General features: G+C 34.9%; 1 protein-coding gene across 3 annotated transcripts in view; it reads left to right on the top strand.

The window, feature by feature from the left end:
* The window catches only part of LOC149579863 (uncharacterized), a 289,230-nt gene that overhangs the window by 47,359 nt on the left and 216,250 nt on the right, over positions 1 to 25,621 (top strand). The window contains exon 5 of one of the 3 annotated variants that reach the window (XM_089787361.1): positions 16,058 to 16,145. The exons of the other annotated variants lie outside the window; for them this stretch is intronic. Within the exon in view, the coding sequence (XP_089643487.1) occupies positions 16,058 to 16,145 (88 nt within the window). The remainder of the gene's footprint in view (positions 1 to 16,057; positions 16,146 to 25,621) is intronic. 3 annotated transcript variants of the gene reach the window in all.

Here is a 25,621-nt window from a genome sequence, read left to right as displayed (position 1 = left end):
TCCTAGCTTTCAATGTCTATGGGGCCTATTTCCTTTGATCTTGTTTAGGATTCTATGATTGCCACTTCTTGGGCTTAGAGCATTAATATCCCTATGATAGTTTCTACCTAGAATTCTCCTATGGTTTTTGTTGCTAAGACTATTGGCCCTTAAAGGACTCTGTTGAGTGATTCTAATTCCCCTTTAAAGGAGATCTCAATTGTCTTGACTATTGGATAGAGGATTTTTGGTCCTAAGATCGATCTCAAAACTCTTGTCTAGTACAGATATCCCCAGCTATAGGGTGGTCTCAAATATCTCTTGAAAGGTAGTAGTAAAAGCCAAGCATATTGTACCCTAAAGAGACATCCTGAGTCCCTTAATGAAATGATGGATTTATAGTTTCTCATCCTTCGTGCAATCAAAATATGGAAGGAGCTCAAGAAACTGACTCTCATACTAGGTCACGATGACACCTCTCCAATAGAAATCATGGAAGCCCTCTATCTATATCTATCTAGAATACTAGGAGAGATATCACTATTTGATATAGTACAAGGTAGGACAATCCTCAAAGGAGATGTCTTAGCCCCCAACAAATAAACACACAATGGAAACACAATGCAAGAAATAAAATCTGATACCAAATACAACTCTTTATTCATAAAATAAATGATTACAAACAATATACCAAGCTATAAGGCCTTCCTAGTTATGGCCAAATACAAAGAAAGTAATAGTTTTGCAAGATCCCTCAAGATCCAATCCAAACCCTAGCTAGTCCATATCCTCACTCTGGTAGAAACCTCTAAGGAAAATCTAAACTAGTGCTTGCAAGCCACCAATCAATCTCCTTGTTTCCCAAGCTTCAACTACTAACTCTTTTCAAACTTTGGTCATTTTCTTTATCCTTCTCTCTAAGCTTCTATATAAGAAGAGATCACGCCTTGAGAGCTTCATTAAAAATGCTCCTATGCCTTCCTTAAATAGGCAGTTACCACCCAAGATGTTCCAAATACAACCAATGTGGGCTAAAATGTAAATGGAACTACCTTAAAAAAAATTTAATTCCCACCCAAATAACACTTAGCACCAACATGTGGCCAATTAGAGAATTACATTGCCTTCATGGGTCACAACAAATATTAAATGCATGATTTAAGGAACTTTCCAAAAAATTCTAAGATCTCACCTACAAACCTTGATAAATGAATGTTGGAAGATTGGAAAGATTGAAGATTGGAAAGATTGTTAGAAGATTCATTTGATGATGATATGTTACATTCATAATTGAGTTTGTCATTGATGTCAACATATGATGTTGGATGTCTTCTATGGTATCTGATAGAAGAAAAACAGAAAGATCAAGTTGATACGGATGGCTAGTTGAGTATGATAACCACCTGAGGTTATGGGAGATACATTTGAGTATCTGGCATATGCAATTAACATCACAAGTAGCAAGGATAAGCCTAGAAGAAGTTATGTAACTTTTGGTGATATCTACTTTAAGATAGAGTTTGTAGAGGCATGTTATGGTAAACTTGTTATATCTCTTAGCAGAGTTGATATCTTGAGGATCAAGGTTAAGGGCATGGAGAAGACATGTTGAGGATGACGTGGCTAAGCTGGCTCATCATAATATTATGTGTATGGAAAGTTATTCAAGTTGCAAGGCAACAGATTTGTGTTATCGCTAAGTGTAACGTGTTCTTAGTGTGATCCTATAATAATTAATTGAGAAGGACTAACAACTGACTCAAGGAATTATTTAATGGACTTGGCATAAAGGAATGATATTTTCCTTTATCATGGCATAGATATATGTGAATTATGAATGTTCAAAAAGTAGCAGAGAGTGCAAAATACGAAGTTGAGTAGAGCAGTGTAGAAGTGAAGGATAATTCATTGTTGAGGTTTTGCTAATTGATCTTAGGTTTGGTATTTGGATCCAAGGTTTGTGACCTAGTCTACAAGGTCTGATAGTGATTGGTCCGGTTAACAAGATAGAGGAAAGAACAAGAAAAGAAGAAAATAGTAGTAAACTATTTGTTTGAGCAATGAGCCCTTCTTGTAGTTAAAATTGCATGTTTGGGCGGTGGGCTCTTCTGGGTATAATTCCCACCAGGGTTTTCCCTCTGATCAAGGGTTTCTCTAGTCAACATATCTAGTGTAATTTCTATGTGCATATTTGTATTAGAGCATCAGGGCCTTGAAGAAAATTTTTAACAACTTTGGGAGATCAATGATGAGGTATTTTAGAAAAGATAGTCCTAAGCGAAATAGTGGAAATTTTGACATAGAAGATACATCAAGATCTAGATAAAGGAAGGTATTGATCTACTTATGAAAAGAGAACAAGAAGGTATGGAATCTTTTTATCTTGTTGGATATGTAATGTGTTTGGTCATTATGCATCTACATTCCCTACGAGAGTAAGGAAAACTAGAAAGAGTTTTCCTTTTGATGAAGATGAAGAATTTAAAGAAAGTATAGAAAGATTCTTGAAAGATTGTGATAATGAACTTGAAGTGATTAAAGAAAAGTAAGCAATAGAAGAGATAGCTTTGGTAACTATTGTTGATCAATAGCCTAACCATGAAAATATGAAAGCTATCACTAACAATGATTTGCAAAATGAAGGAGAAGCAAGACAGGAACAAAGATTAGAACCTTTAGTAGAACCAAGAGTTGAGATAGCAACTCCTACTTCAAGAAAAAATATGATAAAGAATCACCCATTTGAACAGATCATCAGAAACAAAGACAAAGGTGTGATGACAAGAAGAAGAGTAAATGAAGAACTGTGCTTGATATCTCAAGTTGAACAAAAAAATGTAGGTGAAGCATGCAAAGATGATTACTAGAAGAAATCCATGAAAGAGGAATTGGATCAGATAGAAAATAATGGAACATGGGAATTGGTCCCTACACTAGCAGACAAGAACGTGATAGAAACCAAATGGGTATTCAAGAACAAGATGAACGAATGAGGAGAAGTTGTAAGAAACAAAGCAAGATTAGTATGTAAAGGTTACTCACAACAAGAAGGAATAGATTATGAGGAAACTTATGCTCCAATGGCTAGAATAGAAGTAGTAAGACTATTTTTAGCCTATGTGGCATAGAAAAATTCAAAGTATATCAGATGGATGTCAAGTCAACATTTTTGAATGGAGAACTTGAAGAAGAGGTATACATTGAGCAACTTGAAGGATATCCTTTGACAAATGATAAGGATATTGTATGCAAATTGAGGAAAGCATTATATAGATTGAAGCAAGCACCTAGAACCTGGTATGCAAGGTTAGACAAGCATTTGAGAAAGCTCAGATCTATAAAAGGTATGGTAGATAGCAATTTGTATCAGAACAAAATTGATGATGGTTTCATGATTTGGGTAATATTTGTTGATGACATTATAGTTGGAAGTAATGATGAAGAAAGCAAGAAGTTTGCAGAAGAAATGAAGAAAGAATATGAAATGAGTATGATAGAAGAAATGAAATATTTTCTAGGATTGTAGATAGTATAGAATAAAGAAGGAATCTTTATTTCTTTAACTAAGTACTTAAAGGATTTACTGAGAAGGTTTGGTTTGGAAATATGTAAACTTGTTGGACCACCTATGGTAACTAGACATAAGTTATCTACAAAGGATGAGACACCTACTGTTGAGTAGAAGCAGTACATATCTATGATCAGAGGATTGCAATATTTGACTCATACAAGGCTAGATATAGCAAATGGAGTTGGAATTGTTGCAAGATTTTAGGCTGATCCCAAAGAAGCACATTATGTAGTACTAAAAATGATATTTAGATATCTGAAAGGAACTTCAAAATTTGAATTATGGTATGATAAAGCTAATGACTTTACTCTAAGTGCTTATACTGATGTAGATTGGGTAGGCTGTATGGATGACATAAAGAGCACTAGTGGAGGAGCTTTCTTTCTTAAAGGAAGATTGGTTTCTTGGTTAAGCAAGAAGCAAGATTGTACATCTCAAAGTACAACAAAAGCAGATTATGTTGCAACAACAAATAATTGCAATCAAGTTATTTGGATGAAACAGACGTTGAAGGATATAAGGATAGAAATCAGTGAACATGTTAATCATTGTGATAACACAAGCACAATAAATATGTCTAAGAATCTAATGTTACATTCAAAGACTAAGCACATTTCTATTAAGTATCACATGTAAAGAGGAAAAGTTGCAGAAAAAGAAATCAGATTGGAATAATTAAGCATAAAAGAGCAGATTGCAGATATATTCACTAAGTCTCTTCCCAAAGAGACTTTTGAGTATTTTCAAAGTATGCTTAGGGTTATGCCCCTACCTACATCAGAGTAGAAGATGTAAGAATGCATCAGTCCAAGGTAATAGAGCACCATTGTTTGTCTGGACTAGATGCTGATGCTTCCTATATGGGGGAGTATATTTGATGGACAGAGTCATCTAGGACTCTTGATTAATATTGTTGTAATAGTGTTTTTTGACTTTCAAGCTGAATAAGTATCAATTGATTATAGAGTTTGATGTAGAGATATTGGTTGCAAAAAACTCTGACATTGATGTCAATAGGGGAAAAGTTTGGCATGAAAAACTTTATGGTAAACAGGGAGAAGTATTGTAGGAAAACATTATGCTAAGAAGAAAAGTTTCGTAGTATGCTGAGAAAGATGTTCAACATAAGAACAATATGTAGAATAATAGTTTGGTATTGAGCACATTGAGGTATATCAATAGGAGAGTATGATTAATAAAAGGATTTGAAGATGGACAATATTTTTGTTGGTATTCTTGGAACTAGATGTTTTCCATCTATGTTGCCATCAATGCCAAAGGGAGAGATTATTGGAAGATTGGAGAGATTGAAGATTAGAGAGATTGTTGGAAGATTGGTTTGATGATGATATGTTACATTCATGACTGAGTTTGTTATTGATGTCAACATAGGATGTTTGATGTCTTTTGTGGTATTTGACAAAAGAACAACAGAAAGATAAAGTTGATACAGATGGCTAGTTGAGCATGATAACCACCTGAGGTTATGGGAGATATAACTGAGTATTTAGCATATGCAACTAATGTCAGAAGCAGAAAGGATAAGTCTAGAAGAAGTTATGTAAGTTTTGGTGATATCTGTTCTAAGATAGAGTTTATAGAGGCATGTTTTGGTAAACTTGTTATATCTGTTAGTATAGCTAATATCATGAGGATCAAGGTTAAGGACATGAAGAATACATGTTGAGGATGACATGGCTAAGCTTTCTCATCATAATATTGTGTGTACATAAAACTATTCAAGTTGCAAGGTAGAAGATTTGTGTTATTGCTAAGTGTAACATGTTCTTAATGTGATCCTATAATAATTAATTGAGGAGGACTATCAATCGACTCAATGAATTGTTTAATGGGCTTGGCATAAAAGGAATGATATTTTAATTTATCATGGTATGGATATATGTAAATTATGAATGTTAGGAAAGCAATAGAGAGTGCGGAATACGAAGTTGAGCAGAGTAGTGCAAAAGTGAAGGAAACTTCATTACCAAGGTTTTGCTAAGTGATCCTAGGTTTGGTAGTTGGATCCGAGGTTCGTGACCTGGCCTAAAGGTATAACAATGATTGGTTTAGTTGATAGGATAGAGGAAAGGGGAAAATAATAGTAAACTATTTGTTTGAGTAGTGAACACTTTTTGTAGTTGAAATTGCATGTTTGGGGAGTGGGCTCTTCTTGCATACATTGTATTACAACTCCTAATAGGGAATCAAGATCTCCAAATAGGGACTCATTGTACTAAATGTTGTAATAGACTCCTAACAGGGTCCATCCTCTAACAAGGAATATTCATATTAGTACATCATCTCGTAGGCATCATTCCCATTGGGGTTTTCCCTCTGATCAAGGGTTTCCCTAGTCAACATATCTGGTGTAATTATTTATGTGTATCTTTGTATGGTTGCTATTTACTTTGGTTGAATCGTTAAGTTTGTTTGAAGAAGATAAGTGTTTTAATTGTTGGATAACTGATTCACCCCCCCCTTAATTATCTTATTGGACTATTGTTTCTAACAATGAAATGACATCAATTTTTCTTATTTTTATTTTTATGCCACCCATGTACCTTGGTAAACGAAAAGTCCTTTTCTCTCTCTTTTTCATTTTATATTTAAAAATAATAATTAATTTTCTCTAATTTTCTTCACTTTCTTTCTTCTCCAATTTTTTTCACACCCCATTTGATTTTGTAATCCAAGATGCTCCTACATCAGACTCCCTGAGTAGGTAGAAAAGTATGTCCCATGCTTTGATGCCAAAATGAATTTCTCCAGCCAACTTCATCTTCACTAAAGGTTTACAATACATCCCATTCAAAAGAAATAAATTATATGCCAATCATCTCGGCTTCATCCATGCAAACATTTAAATCAAATGAATCTTAGCAAGCCAATCAACATGCTCACTCCCAGGAACAAACTGAACATAATGCTTTTTCAACAATCCATGTAACTTAGGTGAATAAAGGGAACATTGATCCAAAATATCCTGTAGATCCCCAATCACATCAATAAAATGCAACTCCACATTAGTAGGAATATCTATATCAACCATATTAGTAGTAATTGGTACATCTGCAATCATCTCAACAACAACATATGAATGTAGATTCCTATCAACAACCATATGCAAATCCTCATCCATACGTAAATCCCTATAATCATCAATCTTGTCATCCACAATAAGATGCTCTACAATTTTCATGTTAGATCCAACCAATTGATCTTGAAAACACATCTCCTTTTTTAGTCTCAACAATATTAGGAACCTCTTTAGCAACAACCACAAGTTGCTCTACAAGATTCACATTAGACTTCTCAAATTGATCAACAAAACTAACTTCCACCTCCACCTTTCCGTGTCCTCTTATCTCTTGAACAAGTCTTGTAATTAGTTCGACAACTTGCTTCTAGATTGATAGACCTTAGCTCCATAAATCTCTATCAAAATCAACTATCCCTTGCTTAACTTGATCTGTTAATCTAGCTTCCAACCAAGTAGACATCTCTGAAGTCTTCTTCTCCACCACATCACAAAGATTTGTAATCAATTTAAGGTCCAATCTTCTCTAAGGTGCATGGACATCTCCCAAGGTCCATGATAGGTGGTATCAAAGTGAGTTTGATCTTGGAGAACTTGGTCTCAAGATAGAGAGCTAGATTGAGGTAGAACTTGGACACAAGGTTGTTCAAGGTTAGATCTAAGAATCAAGAGAAAGTATGGGCAATGTAGATAGTCAAGCTAATTTGGACCAAATCTAGACCAAAATTCTAGACATGAGGAGTAAGACTCTCAAACACCAGGATTGGTTATTATTGCATAATGCAGGGGTGGATGCTTTAGAGACATCTAATTTGGAGGAGACATTGGAAGAGAAGATGAATGTCAAACTAGCTAGTTTGGGAAAATAGATTGATTCCTTGAGGGAAGAAGTCCATTCTTTGAGAGATAGTGATCAGATCTACCATTTGTTGATAAGCAAAGGACATACAAATAAATCTTCCATGATTGACGAGTATGATGGGGATTGAGATGAAACCATCCTAGATAACTTCTTTTGAGGTGTAGAGGAGTTTCTAGCAAGTGCATAGAACTTAAGCAACGAAGCTCAAGTCAAAGAGGTGATGACACATTTGATAGGAAGTACTAAGTTATGGTGGGGAACACATCACTCAGATGTGTGTTGAAAAGCCTATTAAGGAGATCAAAACTTGGGCAAATTTTAAGTAGGCCTTGCATGACCAATTTAGGCTAGGCAATTCAGATTAGATCATTTGACCAAAGATGGAGAATTTGAAGTAGATTGGCATGATTCAAGACTATGTGGAAGAATTTCAAGTGTTGGACTTGGAGTGTACTAAGATGAACATTTTGAGCACTTATACCTATTCACCAAGGGTTTGTAGCCTTGGGAGAATGAGGAGAGCCAACATCAAAAAGTTTAGACTCTTGCAAAAGCAATCACGATTGTAGATGGCCTACTTGACTACAAAGGGGACGTTGCTATGAGCTTTGTAGGAGCATGTGAGAACCATGGAAAAAGGTTTTGCCAAAATGACAAGAAGGGGGATAACTATTCTAACCATGAAGGCGATCACAAAGGCAAGAAGAAAATAAATAAGACAAATGGCAAAGACAACACCAAAAAGAAAGAGAACAATGTCTTGGCTGGAGGTCGAATAAGTGAAGCGATTGCAAGCCTTGTTGAAGATATGAATGCAACAAACAAAGATGAACATGTGAAAGAGGTAAATTTCTGTGAATCATAGAATATTGAATTTGAAATGGATTTGAAAGATAATGGTCTTGTAAGTGATATTTGGTATGCAAAGGAATATTTGAATGATATTAGAGGGTTTATTAAAGATATGTTAAATCTTACAAGATTGGAGGAGGATCTGAGTTATACTTTGATAAACATTATCAAGGATGAGTATTATCAATAGCAGATGCTTATTCTAGCTAGATGTTGGAAAAGAAAAAAAGAAGGAAATATATCAATAGTGGATACTTGTCCTAGATAAGTGTTGAAAGAGTAGGAAATTTTTTTTGCAATGACTACTTCATTTTGCAAATCCATGTTCACAAAAAATTTCCTTCTATGGGTGTCTAATATAGGAGCATCTTGCATACAAATTAAAGGGGGCATAATAAATTTTAAAATAATGAATAATAAAAAAAATTGAGGAGAGAAAGTGATGAAAATAGAAGGAAAAATAATAGTAAAATAAAAAAGAAAAAAAGAGGAAAAAATGCATTTCATTTACCAAGGTGCATAGGTGGCATAAAAAGAAAAATAAGAAAAATAGTTGTCATTTCATTTATTGAGGTGTGTAGGAGGTATGTTAGAAGTTTGTGGAAAGTTCCTCAAATTTTGCATTAAATTTTTTTGTGATCCACAAAGGCAATGCAATTTTCTAATTGGCCACATGGTGGTGCTTAGTTGTACTTGGGTGGGAATTTAATATTTGTTTTAATGTACTTGTATTTATCTTTTATCCCACATTGGTTGTGTTTGTAATGTCTTGGATTGTAAGTGGCTATATAAGCAAGGCATATGAGCATTTGTAATCAAGCTCTCATAGTGTAATATCTTACTTGGGCGGGAATTTAATATTTTTTTGTAAGGCACTTGTATTTACCTTTTATCTCACATTGGTTGTGTTTGTAATATCTCAGATTGTAAGTGCCTATATGAGCATTTGTAATTAAGCTCTCATGGTGTAATATCTTGTAAGAAAGCTCTCAAGGTGTGATCTCTTCTTGTGTAGAAGGTTGGAGGTGGAAGATCTTAGTGTATTGCATCACTCTCATAAATATGCTACAAAAGACTCCCAACTAAGTGTGTCAATCTTGACTCTGCCTATGGACTCCTCTTGTTGCTACAATGTAGAGAAACTATCTTGTAAAAGGTGAAGATTCCCAAGTGAGTATGTCAATCCTCACTCTGCCTATGGACTCCTCCTTTTGCCACCATATATAGACACTATCTCATAGAAGGTGAACTACAAGCCACACCTTTAGATTACTCCCATGAGGGCATAAACCAAAGCATCACTACAAACTCTATAATTAGGCCTCTACTATTGCACCATCTGTGGAACCAAAAATAATTGGTGGCTAGAGTCATAGTAACTCTGTAATCTCATTGCCAACATCTCTACTAGGTCTACTGAGTGGTGGTTTTATTTGATGCACTGACTCACCCTCATCATCACCCTATCCCTCAATGTTTTTAGGTGTAGGTGTCCTACTCCTCTCTCTAGCATTAACTCCTCCTCCTTGATACATGGAGGAGGATATGGAAATAGATCTTCTATGATTGACACACACGATGGGGATTGAGATGACACCATCCTAGATGACTTCTTTTGGGATGTGGAGAGTTTCATAGAGGTACATCAAACTTAAGTAGCAAATCTAGAGTCAAAGAGGTGATGACACATTTGACAAGAAGTGCTAAGCTATGGTGGAGAACACATCAATCAGATATGCATGCTGACAAGCCTGTTAAGGAGTTCAAAACTTGTGTAGATTTGAAGTAGGCCTTGCACCACTAATTCAAGATAGGCAATTCAAATTAGATCATCCAAATGAAGATGGAGAACGTTTAGTAGACTGGTATGATCTGAGACTATGTCAAATTATTTTAGGTATTGGACTTAGAGTGTACTAAGCTAAATGGTTTTGCCAAGGTTTTGTAGCCTTCAGCAAATGAGGAGATTTGACATCAAAAAGTTCAGACTCTTGCCAAAGTGATCATAGTGGTGGATGACCTCCTTGACTACAAATGGGATGCTACGAAGAACTTTTGATGAGCACATGAGAATGATGACAAAAGGTTTTGCCAAAATGAAAAGAAGGGGGATAGCTTTTCTAACCATGAAAACGATCACAAAGGCAAGAAGAAGACACATAAGAGAAATGGGAAAGATAATACCAAGAGGAAAGAGCCAGCCCTAGTAAACAAAAAGAGCTAAGACTTGGATTGTTTCATTTGTAGCAAGATTGATCACTAGTTGAAGGAATTACTATATAGGAGTATGATCAATGCAATTTTGGGAGAAGAGCCTAAGATGCCTAGTATGAGCACCTTGCAACTTATCAAATTGATCCATAACTCTTTAAGTGCATCCAAGGCTGATAGAAATGAGTTATGCTATTTGGAGACCTTCTTTGAGGGAAGAAACGTTATGGTGATGGTCAACTTGAGGGAAACTCATAATTACATATCCACAGGACAATCGAGGAGGCTGGGTCCTACAATGGAAGAGACATCAACTCAATTCAAAGTAGTCATAGCACCTACAAAGAAGGTTAACAAAGACATCCAAAATGAGATCATCCAAGCTGGGCCTTGGCAAGGTACTATGTAAGGGGTCTGCACTTTTGGCCAACTCGGCCTTTTATTCTACCTTGTTAGAGCATCTAGATTGGTGATTTACTTTCTCAATCAGTTCAAGCAGGCCAAATTGGGCCTTCACACTCAACGAGGCATCAAGTATGGAGTTTTCTTGATTAATCATTTGCACATCAGGTATGACAGGTCCCATGACGGGGTTTATTATATGTTAGATCAGAATGATTAATGGAGCGAGGCACCTTGGAGAATTCAATAGTGATGACCCTGAGAGGTTATACCTTTGAGAGCTAAATAGGGCACACCTCCTTAACTAGCCATTTAGGCTTAACAACTACTTTCATTAATTTTGGAGCAATAGATCCTAGCTAAATGGGCACATCTCATTGGTGACTTACCTAAGGCCACCTCTATATAAGAAGCGATGAAGCATTCAATTGGGGATATATTCAAAAGTAGGGTTTAGAGTTAGAGCATTCAATCATTTGGTATTTGTTGGAGGTATTGAAGATAGATCAAAGTAATATTTGGGTCTTTGTAGAAGAGTAGCAATATAGGAGCAACAAGGAAAAAGGAGTTAAGGAGGAACTGCCTTGAGACCAATATGCATTCAATTGACTAACTATTGCAAAAATTTTGTATACAAGCTAGCTGCTCATCATTGTAATAAGGGACTGCCAAGAGACTTTGGCATGATCTCATCTTTGGGGTGATCTATGTTCTTCAATACAACATCCTATCCATGATTATTTGTAATATCAGAATGCATATAATATATCAAATACTAGGGAAATCGCTCCACATTATATCTTGGTCTGTGTTGTTTTCTTGAAGGCATCATTTCACATGCCTTGTTTATGTGAATCTACTTGTATATATCTTTGGGAGTAATCATTACTTAGCATCCACATAGGCGTAAAAAGGGAGGGCATAGTTTGGTATAGTTTATGTGAGCTAGACTTGTATATGTATTCCACATAGGATAGCTAGTGCGACATGGACATCTCCCAAGGTCCGTGATAGGTGGTATCACTATTAATATGAATGTTGATGATATTACTTTGGGGGAGTATCCTAAGCATTGGAGAATATTGACATGTTGCATTCATGATTGTGTTTGTCATTGATGTCAACATAGCAGTAAGTCTGTGAAGAATGGAAGAGTAACAAAGAGAGATTATAGTTGTATAGACAAGGTGTTTCATGTGTGGCGATGCATACTCATGGACATGTTCAACATTGTCCTGATGATGTGGTTCAATGTGCAACACTTAAGTCAAAGACATAGACAAGTTGTACCTTATTATAGAGAGCAGCATAGAAATAGAGCATTAGGAAAGCAATTCCTAATGTTTGTTCACTATCTTACATCTAAGATGCAATAAAGAGATGCACAGTCAGATAGTGATAGAGGACAGTTCGATAATGACGTCAATGGATGTGCAAGCCTTAGTATCGCACATGTGAAGTTTTATTATTAATAATTTCCACCATATTCTAAAAGTGAATATTCATTTAAACCTATATGCTTCCCCATATCTACAACCTACAAGTGACTAAATCAAATGGTCCAAGCTAAAGTATAAGTATCCCCTTAGTTGCCTTATTCAAGATACCCACGTAAGACCAAAAACTTAATTATACAAACCTTAATTTTCAATTGCCACATTAAATTAATTAATTCAGGGTTTATCCTTTACTATATTCTATTTCCATATAACAATTAAATCAATCCTAATCTAAGCCTTCTATCCCTCAAATCATAGGAAATTGCATTTGGCTATCTATAACAAAGATACCATTAATTCTTACCCTCTACACATGTCAATAACCAAATTTGCTTTTACTTCTTGGAAAGAATGAAATTCTAATAGTCAAATTTCCTAGACCCACGTGCTCAACAATGAAGTATATTTTCTTCCATCAAATATCTACATGCATCAAAAAATACAAAAAGGTCTATTAAGTACTTGAATTGACTTGGTCTGACAAGTCATACCTTGCACTTAATGTTTTCCCCTCCTTTTCCAGCGCTAACTTCTCCCTCTTTTCTAGGCATGGAAAGTGGGGAATTAGATTTGGATGAGTCTGCAGTGATTTGACTAAAGTTGGCGCCTAGGAGATAATGCAAGTTTTGTATTTTTCTTTGTTACAACATGCAAATTGCTACCCCTTCTTCAACATAGTCGCCTTGTGGGGTCCTCCATCCCCTTTTCTTCCTCTTTGCATGATAAACTTTTGTGCTGAGTCATAATGGGTGGTCACCTAGTGAGATTAGGTAATAAATAGTTTTGTCATGCTAACTCTTTATTTATTACTTGATGCTAGTTGTAGGATTATATAGCTTGGACATTGTGTATCTATATATATTTTTAAAAAAGTTTCTTTGATTTGATGGGAGATTGACTTGGGTTACGTGTTCCATATGAGGCTCCCTCTAAGGCTTTAAATTTGATAATGAGTTTATTATGTCAAAATAAGTCTCATAGGTTATAGGGTTCTAGGATTCTAAGGAATACTTTTGATTATTTTAATGTTTGTATTAAGGAAAGAGATTTATTTTACTTTCTCATATAGGCTATGAGCTAACATTGCTGTTGTAATTGTAATTAATTAATTACCTTATTATAATAAGTTAGAAAAGCCTCAAGGCTGACTCAAGGAATTATTTTGAAGATGTGGTATAAAGGAAAGATGTTTTTCTTGTTTGTAATGTGAGTATGCGTGTTATGATCATTGTATTAAGTGCGAAGTGTGAAAAGGAGCACAATGTTTACTAAATACAAGTAAGTAATCCAAGTGATTATTAAATGCACGTTTTGTGATCTGGTTACAAAATCAGAAGGAGCACATGTCTGATTGAGAGGACCAAGGAAGGAAGTACTATTCATGTTTATTATTCTACAAGGAATAATACAAAGATCATTTGGATAGTTGGTTCATTGGTCTTAACCTTGAAGCTATTTGGGTTGTGGGTCTAGCTATCTTCCATAACTCCTAATAGGGTTGGAATCTCCTAACAATGATTCATAGTCTCCTAACATGGATTGATATTTACTGAATGTTGTTATAGACTCCTAACAGAGTCCATCCTCTAACAAGGAATATTTATATTAGTACATCATTGTGTGGGTACCATCCCCACCAAGGTTTTCCCCCTAATGAAGGGTTTTCCTAGTTAACATATTTGATGTTATTGTGTATTAGTATTTTGTTGTGGTTTCTAATTATATTACTCATATGGTTAAGTTTGTTTAAAGTTGATAATTGTGATAATAGTTTTATAAATGATTCAACCCCCCCCCGCCACTTTTATATTGGTGGACTATATATTCTAACAATTGGTATTAGAGCTTTAGGTCCTTGTGTTGAAAATAGATTGAAGAATACTATTAAAGAGGAATATTGTTAAAAAAAGATTGATACAAGTATGATCAATATGCCTCAATCATTGTTGGTAAGAAAACTACTTATATAATTTAAGTACTATCACTTATTTGATTGATGAAGAGGATTTGATTAAAAGATGTAACAATAGCATCTAGAGGGAAGGTTGAGTTATGATTATGTAAAGAAGTACTATAATTAATTAAGACAGTGATAACATGATGTATTCATAATCTACTTGAGGTTACAAAGGCTGGTTACACTAAGAAAGTTTAGAAGAACAAGTTACACAAAGTTTTTCTGCAAAGATTGACTAAATGAATAGTAGGTGCCGAGCAAAGTTAGTGCAAGCCGAGCAGAAAATCAGTTGGAGCCAAGTAAAAGTTTACTCTAGTGTATGTCGAGAAAAATAGTGGATGTCAAGTAAAGTTTAGTTGATGCCGAACACTAGTAAACTTTAGTTCTTGCCAAGTAATTTCATAGAGGATGCCAAGCAACGCAGTATGTGCCAAGCATCAAAAGCTAGATAATGCCGAGTGGTTGCATTATTGAAAATATCATGAATTCAATAGCTCTGAGCTGACAAGTTTGTTTTCTTGGAATGTTTGAACTAGGTAAAAGATAAGATTGATGAGCTAGTGACACAAAATTCAAGGTAAACTACTTTTAGGCAAATTCAAAGAGGATTCAAGGAGAAGTTTCTAGAAGAGATATGAAATGAGGGGTAGATTCATTGTATCCTACCTAATCTGTCCTAACCCTAAATTGGATGATGGAGAATGAGTGGAAAAAGATCTTAATTTCCTATTTATAGGAATTGTTGGTTAGAAGAAAAGTGTCCTATGTGTGAGAACATAAGTAAAACAAGGAGTAAAGGGTTTTGCTTCATCAAGTGACCTAAGAGAAGAGTCTGCATTGGCATGTTAAGCAAGAAGGCTTAAGGGAATGAACGCTTGAAGGATGAACAAGCTATCAAAGCTGAAATTTATGAAGGCCAAGCAGAATGGAGGACTAAAATAGAGACCTGTAATCTGCAAATAGAGTTGTAAGTTGTTATGAGATCAAGCCTTACTATTACTCTCTAATAATTGTATCAGTCTAGGGTAAATCCTTTGAATTAAGGTTGACCTAATAGTCATATATAAATCCTTTAACCAAATGACATTCCAAGTGAATGGTCTAAAGTTCTCTAACAAGGCTCACTCCTAATAGGGTGATTGAAATCCTTTAACAGGGTCACATTTAATAGTGTGTACTATAACCTTTAATAGGGTTGGCCTTTCACAGGGTATCACTTCAAAATAGTGAAAAAGAGTAGCATGTTATTGGTGGTTTTTCCCAAATTGAGTTTCTATGTAAATAATTGTGTCAAGTGTGTTGATGAATCTATTATGTTTCATGTTTACATTTTTGCATGTTGATTTGATAGTAACTTACAAGTTTTAAGTGATTGAATAATATTATAGATGCATACACGAAGATAAATGTTCTATGGGTTCACTAAGTTGTGAAATTTTTTATTTATACATTTGGACCTTGAATAAATGATTCATCCCCCCTTTCAATTATTCTAAAAGTATTTTAATACCTTGAATGATAAGCTTAATAGCTTTGGGAGATCATGGCAAGAAAGATTAGTCCTAAGTTTGATAAAGGAAATTTTGTCTCACAAAGGATAGAGCTTCTTAGTAAATTATTAGATATGTGTAAATATCTGGACATTGAGTTTCCTAATCTAAAATCCTTTTGTTGCATACAAAAGAATAGAGAGTCAAGTAAAGACAAATCTGGATCTGAAGATATGAAGACCAAAGAATGTATTGATATTCTTACGAAAAGAGAGCCAAAAGGTATGGAAATTTTTATTTGTTGGACATGTAAAGAGTTTGGTCATTTTTCATCTAGATGTCCTAATAGAGTAAGAAAATCTAGAAAGAGTTCACTTTTTGATGAAGATGAAGAATTTAAAGAAAGTATGGAAATAGTTTTGAATGATTGTGATGATAAAGATAATAAGCCTAGAATGGTTGAGGAAGAGGAAGAAATAGCTTTGATAACTATTGTTGATCCAAAGGCTAACCATGAAAATGTGAAAGTTATCATTGAGACTAACAATGATCCACAAAATGATGTGTTAACTATTGATCAAAGAGGAGAGGAAAGATCTAAACCTAGAGGTGAGATAAAATTTGAGATGTCAACTCCTATGAGGTAAGGGACTCCCCTTAATACCTTAAAATCATAATAGAAACAAAGAAACAACAAATGTGAGAACAAAATATGGACTTTTTATTATCACCGCAAATGCAACATTATAGAATTCTCAATTACAATATGCTAACCCAAATGGGTGCCTTCATTAGAGTAATTTGCAAGACAGTGCCACGAACTATCACCCAAAGTTGTCCTAGACAATATTCAAGCCTTTCTTAAATAGGCAGTTTTATGCCGCCTGGGAAGGTTCTAGATGCTCAAACTTAATACCCAGGGCCGACAAACCCTAACAATACACATAGAGTCAGCCAAATACATTTTTGACAAATTATTTTAGAAATTTTGGTAGCCCAATTTCTAAAGGCCATAACTCATGAATTGTTGCTCCGATTGACTATTATAACCACTTTTCAAAAATGCCAGTTCATGATCTACAAGCACGAAACTCTTTCATCGAGTTTTCAGACCTCATCTAGGCATTCTAAGGCCTCCAACAGTGAGCCTAAAAATTTTTCTGCAAATTTTTTTGCCAAAAATTTGCAATAACTTCTCTGATACTTAAGCTGGAGCAATGATATTTTTATGGTAGGCTTATATCTCTAAAATGAACCTTCCTATAGAAAATGAGAACATTTCTAAACTCGTATGACAAAATTACTAAAAATAGCAAGTTCTCATAAATAGTAACTACCCTATCTACTTGTCCTTATTAAAATAGAAAAGACTAAAAATAAAATATTTTTGGGTGATGCAAGATTTTCCTTACACCTAGGATACTCCTGCATTAGACACCCAGGGTTATTCGAGAAGTGACCCCATCATGTCTCTGATGTTCAGAGGAAAACCAAGACGACTGACCTCCTCCTTTGCTGGCCATGATGAGTCCTCAACTTGTCTCCCTTTCCATTTGACCAGATACTCCTCATAAGTTTTGTTTCTAGTACTTTTTCAATTACAACTACCTAGTATCTCCTCAATGTCCTTGGTAGCCGAACTAGCTACTGGAATGCTCTACTGCGCTTTTGCAACTTTATCTCCATCACCTCCTTCATAATACTCTATCAAATTTGAAATATTAAATATTGGTAAAATATTCAATTTAGCAGGCAACTCCACTACATATGCATTTTCGGAATCATGCCTCTTCACTATCTTGCATAGTCCAAACTTTTTCATCTTTAGCTTATTATATGTACCTACTAGAAAACATTCCTTTCTCAAATGAAGCATGACTCCATCTCCAATCTAAAATTCCTTATATCTCATTTTCACATTTGCCTTAGCCTTATACTGTGTATTCATTTTCATGATGTGCTTCCTCACCTCCTCATATATGTTCTTCAAATGTTCAGCAAAATCTTCTACTTGAGCACTACTTATCTCTCGCTTATCCAACTTTCTCAATTCAAAAACATTTCTAAGACTACTCCCATATACAATCTAGAATGGTGATTTACCAGTACTCCTATTGACAAAATTATTATATGCAAATTCTGCATGTGGTAAAATCATATCCTATCTTTTTGGTTTATCTTCAACCAAGTATCTCAACAAGTTTTCCAAATTGCAATTCACATCTTCTATCTATCCATCAGTTTGTTGATGATGTGATGAACTAAACTTCAAATCTATCTTCAACTTCTTCAACAATGTATGCTAGAAATACCCAACAAATTTGGTAGCTCGATCTAAAACTATACTCTTTGGTAGACCATGTAATCTCATCACTTCTTTGAAAAACAACTTTGCTACACGAACAACATCACTAGTCTTCTTGCAAGGAATAAAATGTGCCATCTTTGAAAACTAGTCAACCACCACAAAAATAGAATCATGCCCACGCTATGTCCTTGGTAATCCAAGAACAAAATCCATGCTGACATTCTCCCACGGTTTCTCTGGTATAGGTAATCGCTGATACAACACTATATTCTGCTTCGCTCCTTTCGCCATTGACATACTTGACAACTTTGTACAAACTTCATCACATTTTGTTGTAATTGTGTGTAGTAATTATTTTTAGCAACTAAAGCTATAGTTTTATCTCTTCCAAAATGTCCAGCCAATCCTCCACCATGCTTCTCTTTGATGAGGTTCTCTTTCATTGAACTTCTTGGAATGCACAACTAGCTTCCATTAAACAACATATTATCTTGGATTATAAAATCCAACCACTTTGTTCTATCAAGTGTAGCAAGTTTTTTACAAGCCTTCCATACTTCACCAAAATCATGATCATCTGGATACAATGTACTAAGTTCCTTGAACCCAACCACCTCTATCTGCATTTCTATCAGCAAAAGTTGTCTTCTATTAAGGGCATCTACAACTTTGTTAGACTTCCCACTTCTATGTTTTAAAACAAATGTATAACTCTGCAAAAACTCAACCCACTTTAAATGCCTTTGGTTCAATTTTCCTTGACTATTCAAATATTGCAAAGCTTGATGATTAGTATACAAAAAAAACTCCTTAGGAAGAAGATAGTGTCTCCACTTCTTCAATGCTTGAACTATAGCATAGAATTCTTGATCATAAACAAAATATTTTCTTTTTGCATCATTTAACTTCTCACTGAAATAAGCAATTGGTCTACCTTCCTGGCTCAAAACAGCTCCTATTGTAGTACCACTAACATCACAGTCTACCTGAAACACCTTGTTAAAATTAGGAAGTGCTAAAATAGGTTGCTCAATAACTTTCTATTTCAACAGATTGAAACTCTTATCTGCTCCTACAATCCACTTAAACTCTTTCTTATCTCCTCTCATTGTTTTAGTCAAGGGTCCACAAATACTCCTAAAACTTCTTATGAATTTTCTATAAAATTTAGCTAGTCCATGAAAAGATCTTACCTCTGTCACTCTCCTTGGAGTAGGCCATTCAATGATAGCCATCACTTTCCCTGGGTCCATTTTTAAACCTTCTCCTGAGACTACAAATGCCAAGTACACCAACTTCTCCTTTACAAAACTACACTTCTTCAGGTTTATCAACAACTTTTCTTCCCTTAACTTTTCAAACACCTTGCAATTATGAATCAAATGCTTCTCCAATGTCTTACTAAAGATCAATTAATCCTCTAGACAAACAATGACATACTTACCTAGAAACTCCTTTAGTACCTCATTCATGAGCCTCATAAAAGTGCTTGGTGCATTGGTTAGCCCAAAAGACATGACTAACTACTCATACAATCCTTTCCTTGTCTTCAAAGTAGTCTTCCATTCATCACTTTCTTTGATACGAATTTGATGGTACCCACTCTTCAGATCTATCTTTGTGAAATATTGAGCTCCACTCAAATAGTCCATACTATCATCCATCCTCGATAAAGGAAATCTATACTTGATGGTGATCTTGCTGATAGCATGAGAATTTGTACACATCCTCCATTCTCCATTCTTCTTTTGTGCTAACACTTCTGGTATAGCCCATGGACTCAGACTCTCTCAAATAAACCCCTTCTGCAACAGCTCATGAACTTGCCTGTTCAACTCTTCACTTTTTGCTAGTGTCATTCTGTGCACTGCCTTGTTTAGCAAACTGGCTCTTGGAACCATATCCATCTAGTGACTGATCTTCCTAATGGGGGGCAATCCATTAGGTACATTATCTGATACAATATCAAAAAACTCTTCCAACATATTTGTAACTTCTGCAAGTACCTCCTCTACTTCTTCTTTACTATCTTTATGAATTATAGAAAAACACATATGCTCATGTTTCATACCCTTAAGAAACTCTTTTCCATCAACAAAACATATTTTGACAGCGTTACATACCTTTTCTTCTTTATCCTTTAATGAATTCAACTTATGTTTCGCTGCATCCTTAGTTAGGGTGTAGGTATTTGCTCACCCATCATGTACAACATGCATGTCAAACTACCACAGCCTACCCAATAACATATGACATATGTCCATAGGTATGATATCACATAGTACCTCATCTTGGTAGCTCCCAATCTTGACCTTCACTAAACACTGGTCATTGACCATAACCTTGTGGTCATCTTGCACCCAAGCAATGCAATATGGACATAGGTGTTTTTGTGTCTTGAGGTTCAACTTGGTGGTCATCATTTTTGACACAAGATTTTCATTACTTCCACCATCAATGATCACATCACAACACTTATCTTCAGATCTGCACATTGTGCGAAACAAACTCCTTCTTTGATTAGTTTCATTCTCACCACTCAATAGGACTTTTCTGTTAACTAGGACTTCTCTTTCAATATAGTTAGAATGTGAGGATCTGACATCTTCATCAACATGTGTAACTCTTGCCTAACCTTTTGTTCTTTGATTTGTTCTTCCTTGGTACTAGGTACATTCAAATGCTCTATGCCCTTCTTCTTTATAGTGAGAATATTTTCCACAGAAGCCTCCTTTTCTAGATCCTTGTCCTCTACCTCTTCCTCTCTAATCTCTATTGTTCTAATCATGAAAACAATTGGAATTTTTCCCCCTTTGGTTTTGGTTGCTTCTTCTAGCCTCATCTTTGTTCTTCTGATCATCATTATGCCTTCATAAGATCATCCATCAAATCTTCCACCATGACCTCTTCCACTATTATTATTGTCAAACTTCTTGCTCAGTTTCTCCTCAACTCTCAGGGCAAACTGGTATCCCTCCTCAATACTACTCATTCGAACCAGACTTAGCTCGTCTTTAATGCTTGGCCTTAACCCATTAAGATAACGAATGGCTTTCTCCTTATCAACTTCTGCATGGCTGGTTCTAATGAGAACTTGGTAGAACTCTTCAGTATACTCTTGAACATATTTTCCCTCTTGCTTCATTCCTTGCATCTTCTTTAATAGATTAAGCTCATAATCCATAGGAATGAATTGTCGCTTCATTTTAGCTATTATTCAATCCCATCTAGTGATTTTGTCCTTTCCCTTTTTATTTCACTCCAATTGAACCTCTTGCCACTAGATCTTTGCATGTCCCTTCAGTTTTGCCTTCGCAAACTTGACCCTATCTAGATCTTCAATATCTTCATACTCAAAGTACTCCTTTAGTTCATTGATCCAATTGATCAACTCTTCTAGGTTAAGATTTCTTGAAAATGTGGGAACCTCAAACTTAGGTCTTTTTTAAATCTTGGAAATGGCCCTAAAAAGCGTCTCTTCCTCGGGATTTATAACTGTCTCTACTTCAACATTTTCTTCTACTTCATCATCATCCTCACTTTCATCTCTTATAGGAAGATTTATTCCTCTTCACGTTTGTTCTTCCAATGCTTGCATTTGTCTTTAGAGGGCTTGAAAACTCTCAGGTGTAACGCCTATAGCTCTTCCACCATGCTCTCTTCGTGGAGGCATTTTTGCACTTCTGCTGAAACCCTAGTGCAAACTACCTCACAATCAGCAATCTGTCTACATGTTTAGCCCAAACCATAGTCCTGTTGCAAACTGCTTCATAATCGACAATCTGTCCACACACTCAAGAACTCTAGCTCTGATACCACTTGATATAGGGGACTCCCCTTAATACCGTAAACTCATAATAGAAACAAAGAAACAACAACAAATGCAAGAACAAGATATGGACTTATTATAACCACAAATGCAGAATTATAGAATTTTCAATTACAATATGCTAACCCAAATGGGCACCTTCATTATAGTAATCTGCAAGACAGTGCTGTGAACTATTACTTAGAGCTCTCCTAGACAATATTTTGGCCTTTCTTTAATATGTAGTTTTATGCCACCCGAGGAGGTTCTAGATGTTCAAACTTAATACTAGGGCCGACAAAACCTAACAATATACATAGAGTTAGCCAAATACATCTTTGACAAATTATTTTCAAAATTTTGGTAGCCCAACTTCCGAAGGCCATAACTCACAAACCATTGCTCTAATTGCCTATTATAACCACTTTTTGGAAATGCCAGCTAATGATTTATAGACTCAAAACCCTATTGATGAGTTTCTAGACCTCATTTGGGCACTCTAAGGCCTCCAACAGTGAGCCTAAAGTTTTTTTTGCAAATTTTTCCATCGAAAATCCATAATAACTTCTCTGATACTTAAGCTGGAGTAATGAGATTTTTATGGTAGGCTTATATCTATAAAATGAACCATCTTGTAGAAAATAAGAATATTCTGAGCTCATATGAAAAACTTACTAAAAATAGCAATTTCCCATAAATAGTAACCACCCTGTTTACTTGTCCTTATTAAAATAGAAAAGACTGAAAATAAAATATTTTTGGGTGAAGCAAAATTGCCTTTACACCAAGGATGCTCCTGCATCATCCTACCCCTAATAGAAATTTGACAAAGAATCATCCTCTAGAGAAGATAATTGGAAGCAAAGACAAAGGTGTGATAACAAAATAAATAAATAAAGAGATTTGTTTGATATCTCAAGTTTAACCTAAGAGTGCAGATGAAGCAAGTAAAGATGATCATTTGATTCAATCAAGGAAGGAATAATTAGATCAGAATGTTAAGAATAAAACATGGGATTTAGTTCCTAGACCTAAAGATAATAATGTGATAAGAACGAAATGGGTATTCAGAAACAAGATGAATGAGCAAGGCGAAGTAGTGAGGAACAAGGTTAGACTTTTATGCAAGAGACGCATCAAGAAGACATATACTATGAGGAGACATATGCATCTATAGCCGAAATGGAAGCAATAGGAATCTTCTTAACTTATGCAGCGAATAAGAAGTTCAAGGTATATCAGATGGATGTTAAATAAACCTTACTGAATGGAGAACTTGAAGAAGAGGTATATATTGAGTAGCCTAGAGGTTTTCATTTGAAAGAACACAAATATATGGTATGTAGACTAAAGAAATCTCTATATGGTCTAAAGCAAGCACCTAGAACATGATATGCAAAATTGGACAACTATTTGACAAAGCTTGGATTTGGTAAAGGTATTACACATAGTAACTTGTATTTGAAAGAAATAGAGAATAGTTTGCTGATAATAGTAATATTTATTGATGACATCATATTTGGAGGTAATGATGAAGAAAGTGATAAGTTTACTGAAGAAATGAAATATGAGTTTGAAATGAGCATGATAGGAGAAATAAAGTTTTCCTAGGATTGCAGATTGTGTAGAATAATGATGGAATTTTCATTTCACTAGCTAAGTACTTAAAAGATTTGTTGAAGAGATTTGGATTAGAAAGTTGTAAGTCTATCGATACACCTATAATAACTAGTCACAAGTTATCTAGCAAGGATGAGATAACCACATTTGAGAAGAAGAAGTACAGATCCATGATTGGATGTTTACAATATATGACTCACACTAGACCAAATATAGAAAATGCAGTTGGGATTGTTGATAGATTTCAAGCTGATCCTAAACAATGTTATTATACAACTGTAAAGAGGATATTCAGATATTTGAAAGGAACATATGACTGTGGAATTTGGTATGATGGATCAAGTAATTTCGCTCTATGTGCATATACTAATTTGGATTAGGTAGGTACTATGAATGACAGAAAGAGAACCAGTGGTGGAGCATTTTTTCTTGGAGAAATATTGGTTTCTTGGTTGAGAAAGAAACAAGATTGTGAAGTATTTTTTCTTGGAGAAAGATTGGTTTCTTGGTTGAGAAAAAAACAAGATTGTATTTCTTAGAGTACAATTGAGACAAAGTATGTTGCAGTACCAAATAACTGTAACTAGGGAATGTGGATGAAACAAATATTGAAGGATATTAGAATTGAGTTTGTAAAACCTATTATTATTTACTGTGATAACACAAGTACAATGAGTATGTCTAAGAATCTTGTATTGTGTTTTAAGACTAAGCATATATCTATTATGTATCATGTGTTGAGAAAGAAAGAATCAATAAAAGAGGTCATATTAGAGTATGTGAGTACTAAATATGTGATATATACACATCTTTATGAAGCCCTTACCTAAAGATACATTTGAGTACTTGAGAGGTATTCTTGGGGTTATGCCCCTACCTACTACTAAGTAGATGATGTAGTAAGTGCATTAGTCTAGTAATATAGAGCACTATTGTTTGATTGGATTGAATGTTGATGCTTCCCATATGGGGAAGTATATGTGATGAGTTGAATCATTAAGGACTCTTGGTATTTATTCTTTGGACACTTGAGTTGGTTGAAGACTTGGAGTAGTAAATTGACATAATGAGGATTTTTTCATTGATGTTAATGGGGGAGAGAATATGCATGGAAAATACTCTCTAGTTGTATGGGGGAAAAATGCATAAGAAAAGTATTAATGGGAGACAAATCACTACTTTATTAGGGAGATTTAGAAAGATTCATGTAAAGAAGGAGGAATCTCTCTAAGATGGAGATTTGTATTTCGAGTTATTTATTCTAAACAACTATTGCTGATCCTAATTAAGAAGAAAAATAGTTCAATGTTCTAGAGGATTTTAGACTGATTAATGAAGAGGATTTGAGAAGATGATAACAACAACAAAAGAGTATTGGTTTGGTATTCTTGGAACATGGATGTTTTCTCATCTATGTTGCCATCAATGCAAAAGGGGGATATTGTTAGCACGAATGCTATTGATACTACTTTGGAGGAGTATCTTAAGCATTGGAGAGTATTGACATGTTGCATTCATGATTGTGTTTGTCATTAATATCAACATAGCAGTAAGTCGACAAAGACAGGTAGAATAATAGAGAGAGATTATAGTTGTACGGACAAGGTTTTCCTATCTAGTGATGTGTAGTCATAGACATGTCCAACATCGTGTCCTAATGACATGGGTCAATGTACAACATGTAAGTCAAAGATGTGTGGAAGTTGTACCTAATTTACAAAGAGCAATACATAAACATAGCATTAGGAAAGCAGTTCCTAATGTTTGTTTGTTATCTTACATCTTAGATGCAATAAAGAGATGTGTAGTTAGACTGTGGCAAAGGATAGTCAGATGATGACTTTAATGGATGCAGAAGCCCTAGTATGGCACAAGTGAAGTTTTATATAGACCGTGAGATGACGGTGCTATTGTAATTGTAATTAATTAATTATCTGATTATAATTAATTGGGGAAGCCTCAAGGCTGACTGAAGGATTGATTTTGAAGATATGGTATAAAAGAAAGATGTTTTCCTTATAT

The sequence above is a fragment of the Cupressus sempervirens genome, chromosome 1 (assembly GCF_028749045.1).
Source record: "Cupressus sempervirens isolate cs-2001-9-10 chromosome 1, ASM2874904v1, whole genome shotgun sequence".
Taxonomy (NCBI): domain Eukaryota; kingdom Viridiplantae; phylum Streptophyta; class Pinopsida; order Cupressales; family Cupressaceae; genus Cupressus; species Cupressus sempervirens.
This window is presented reverse-complemented; position numbering and strand designations above follow the sequence as displayed.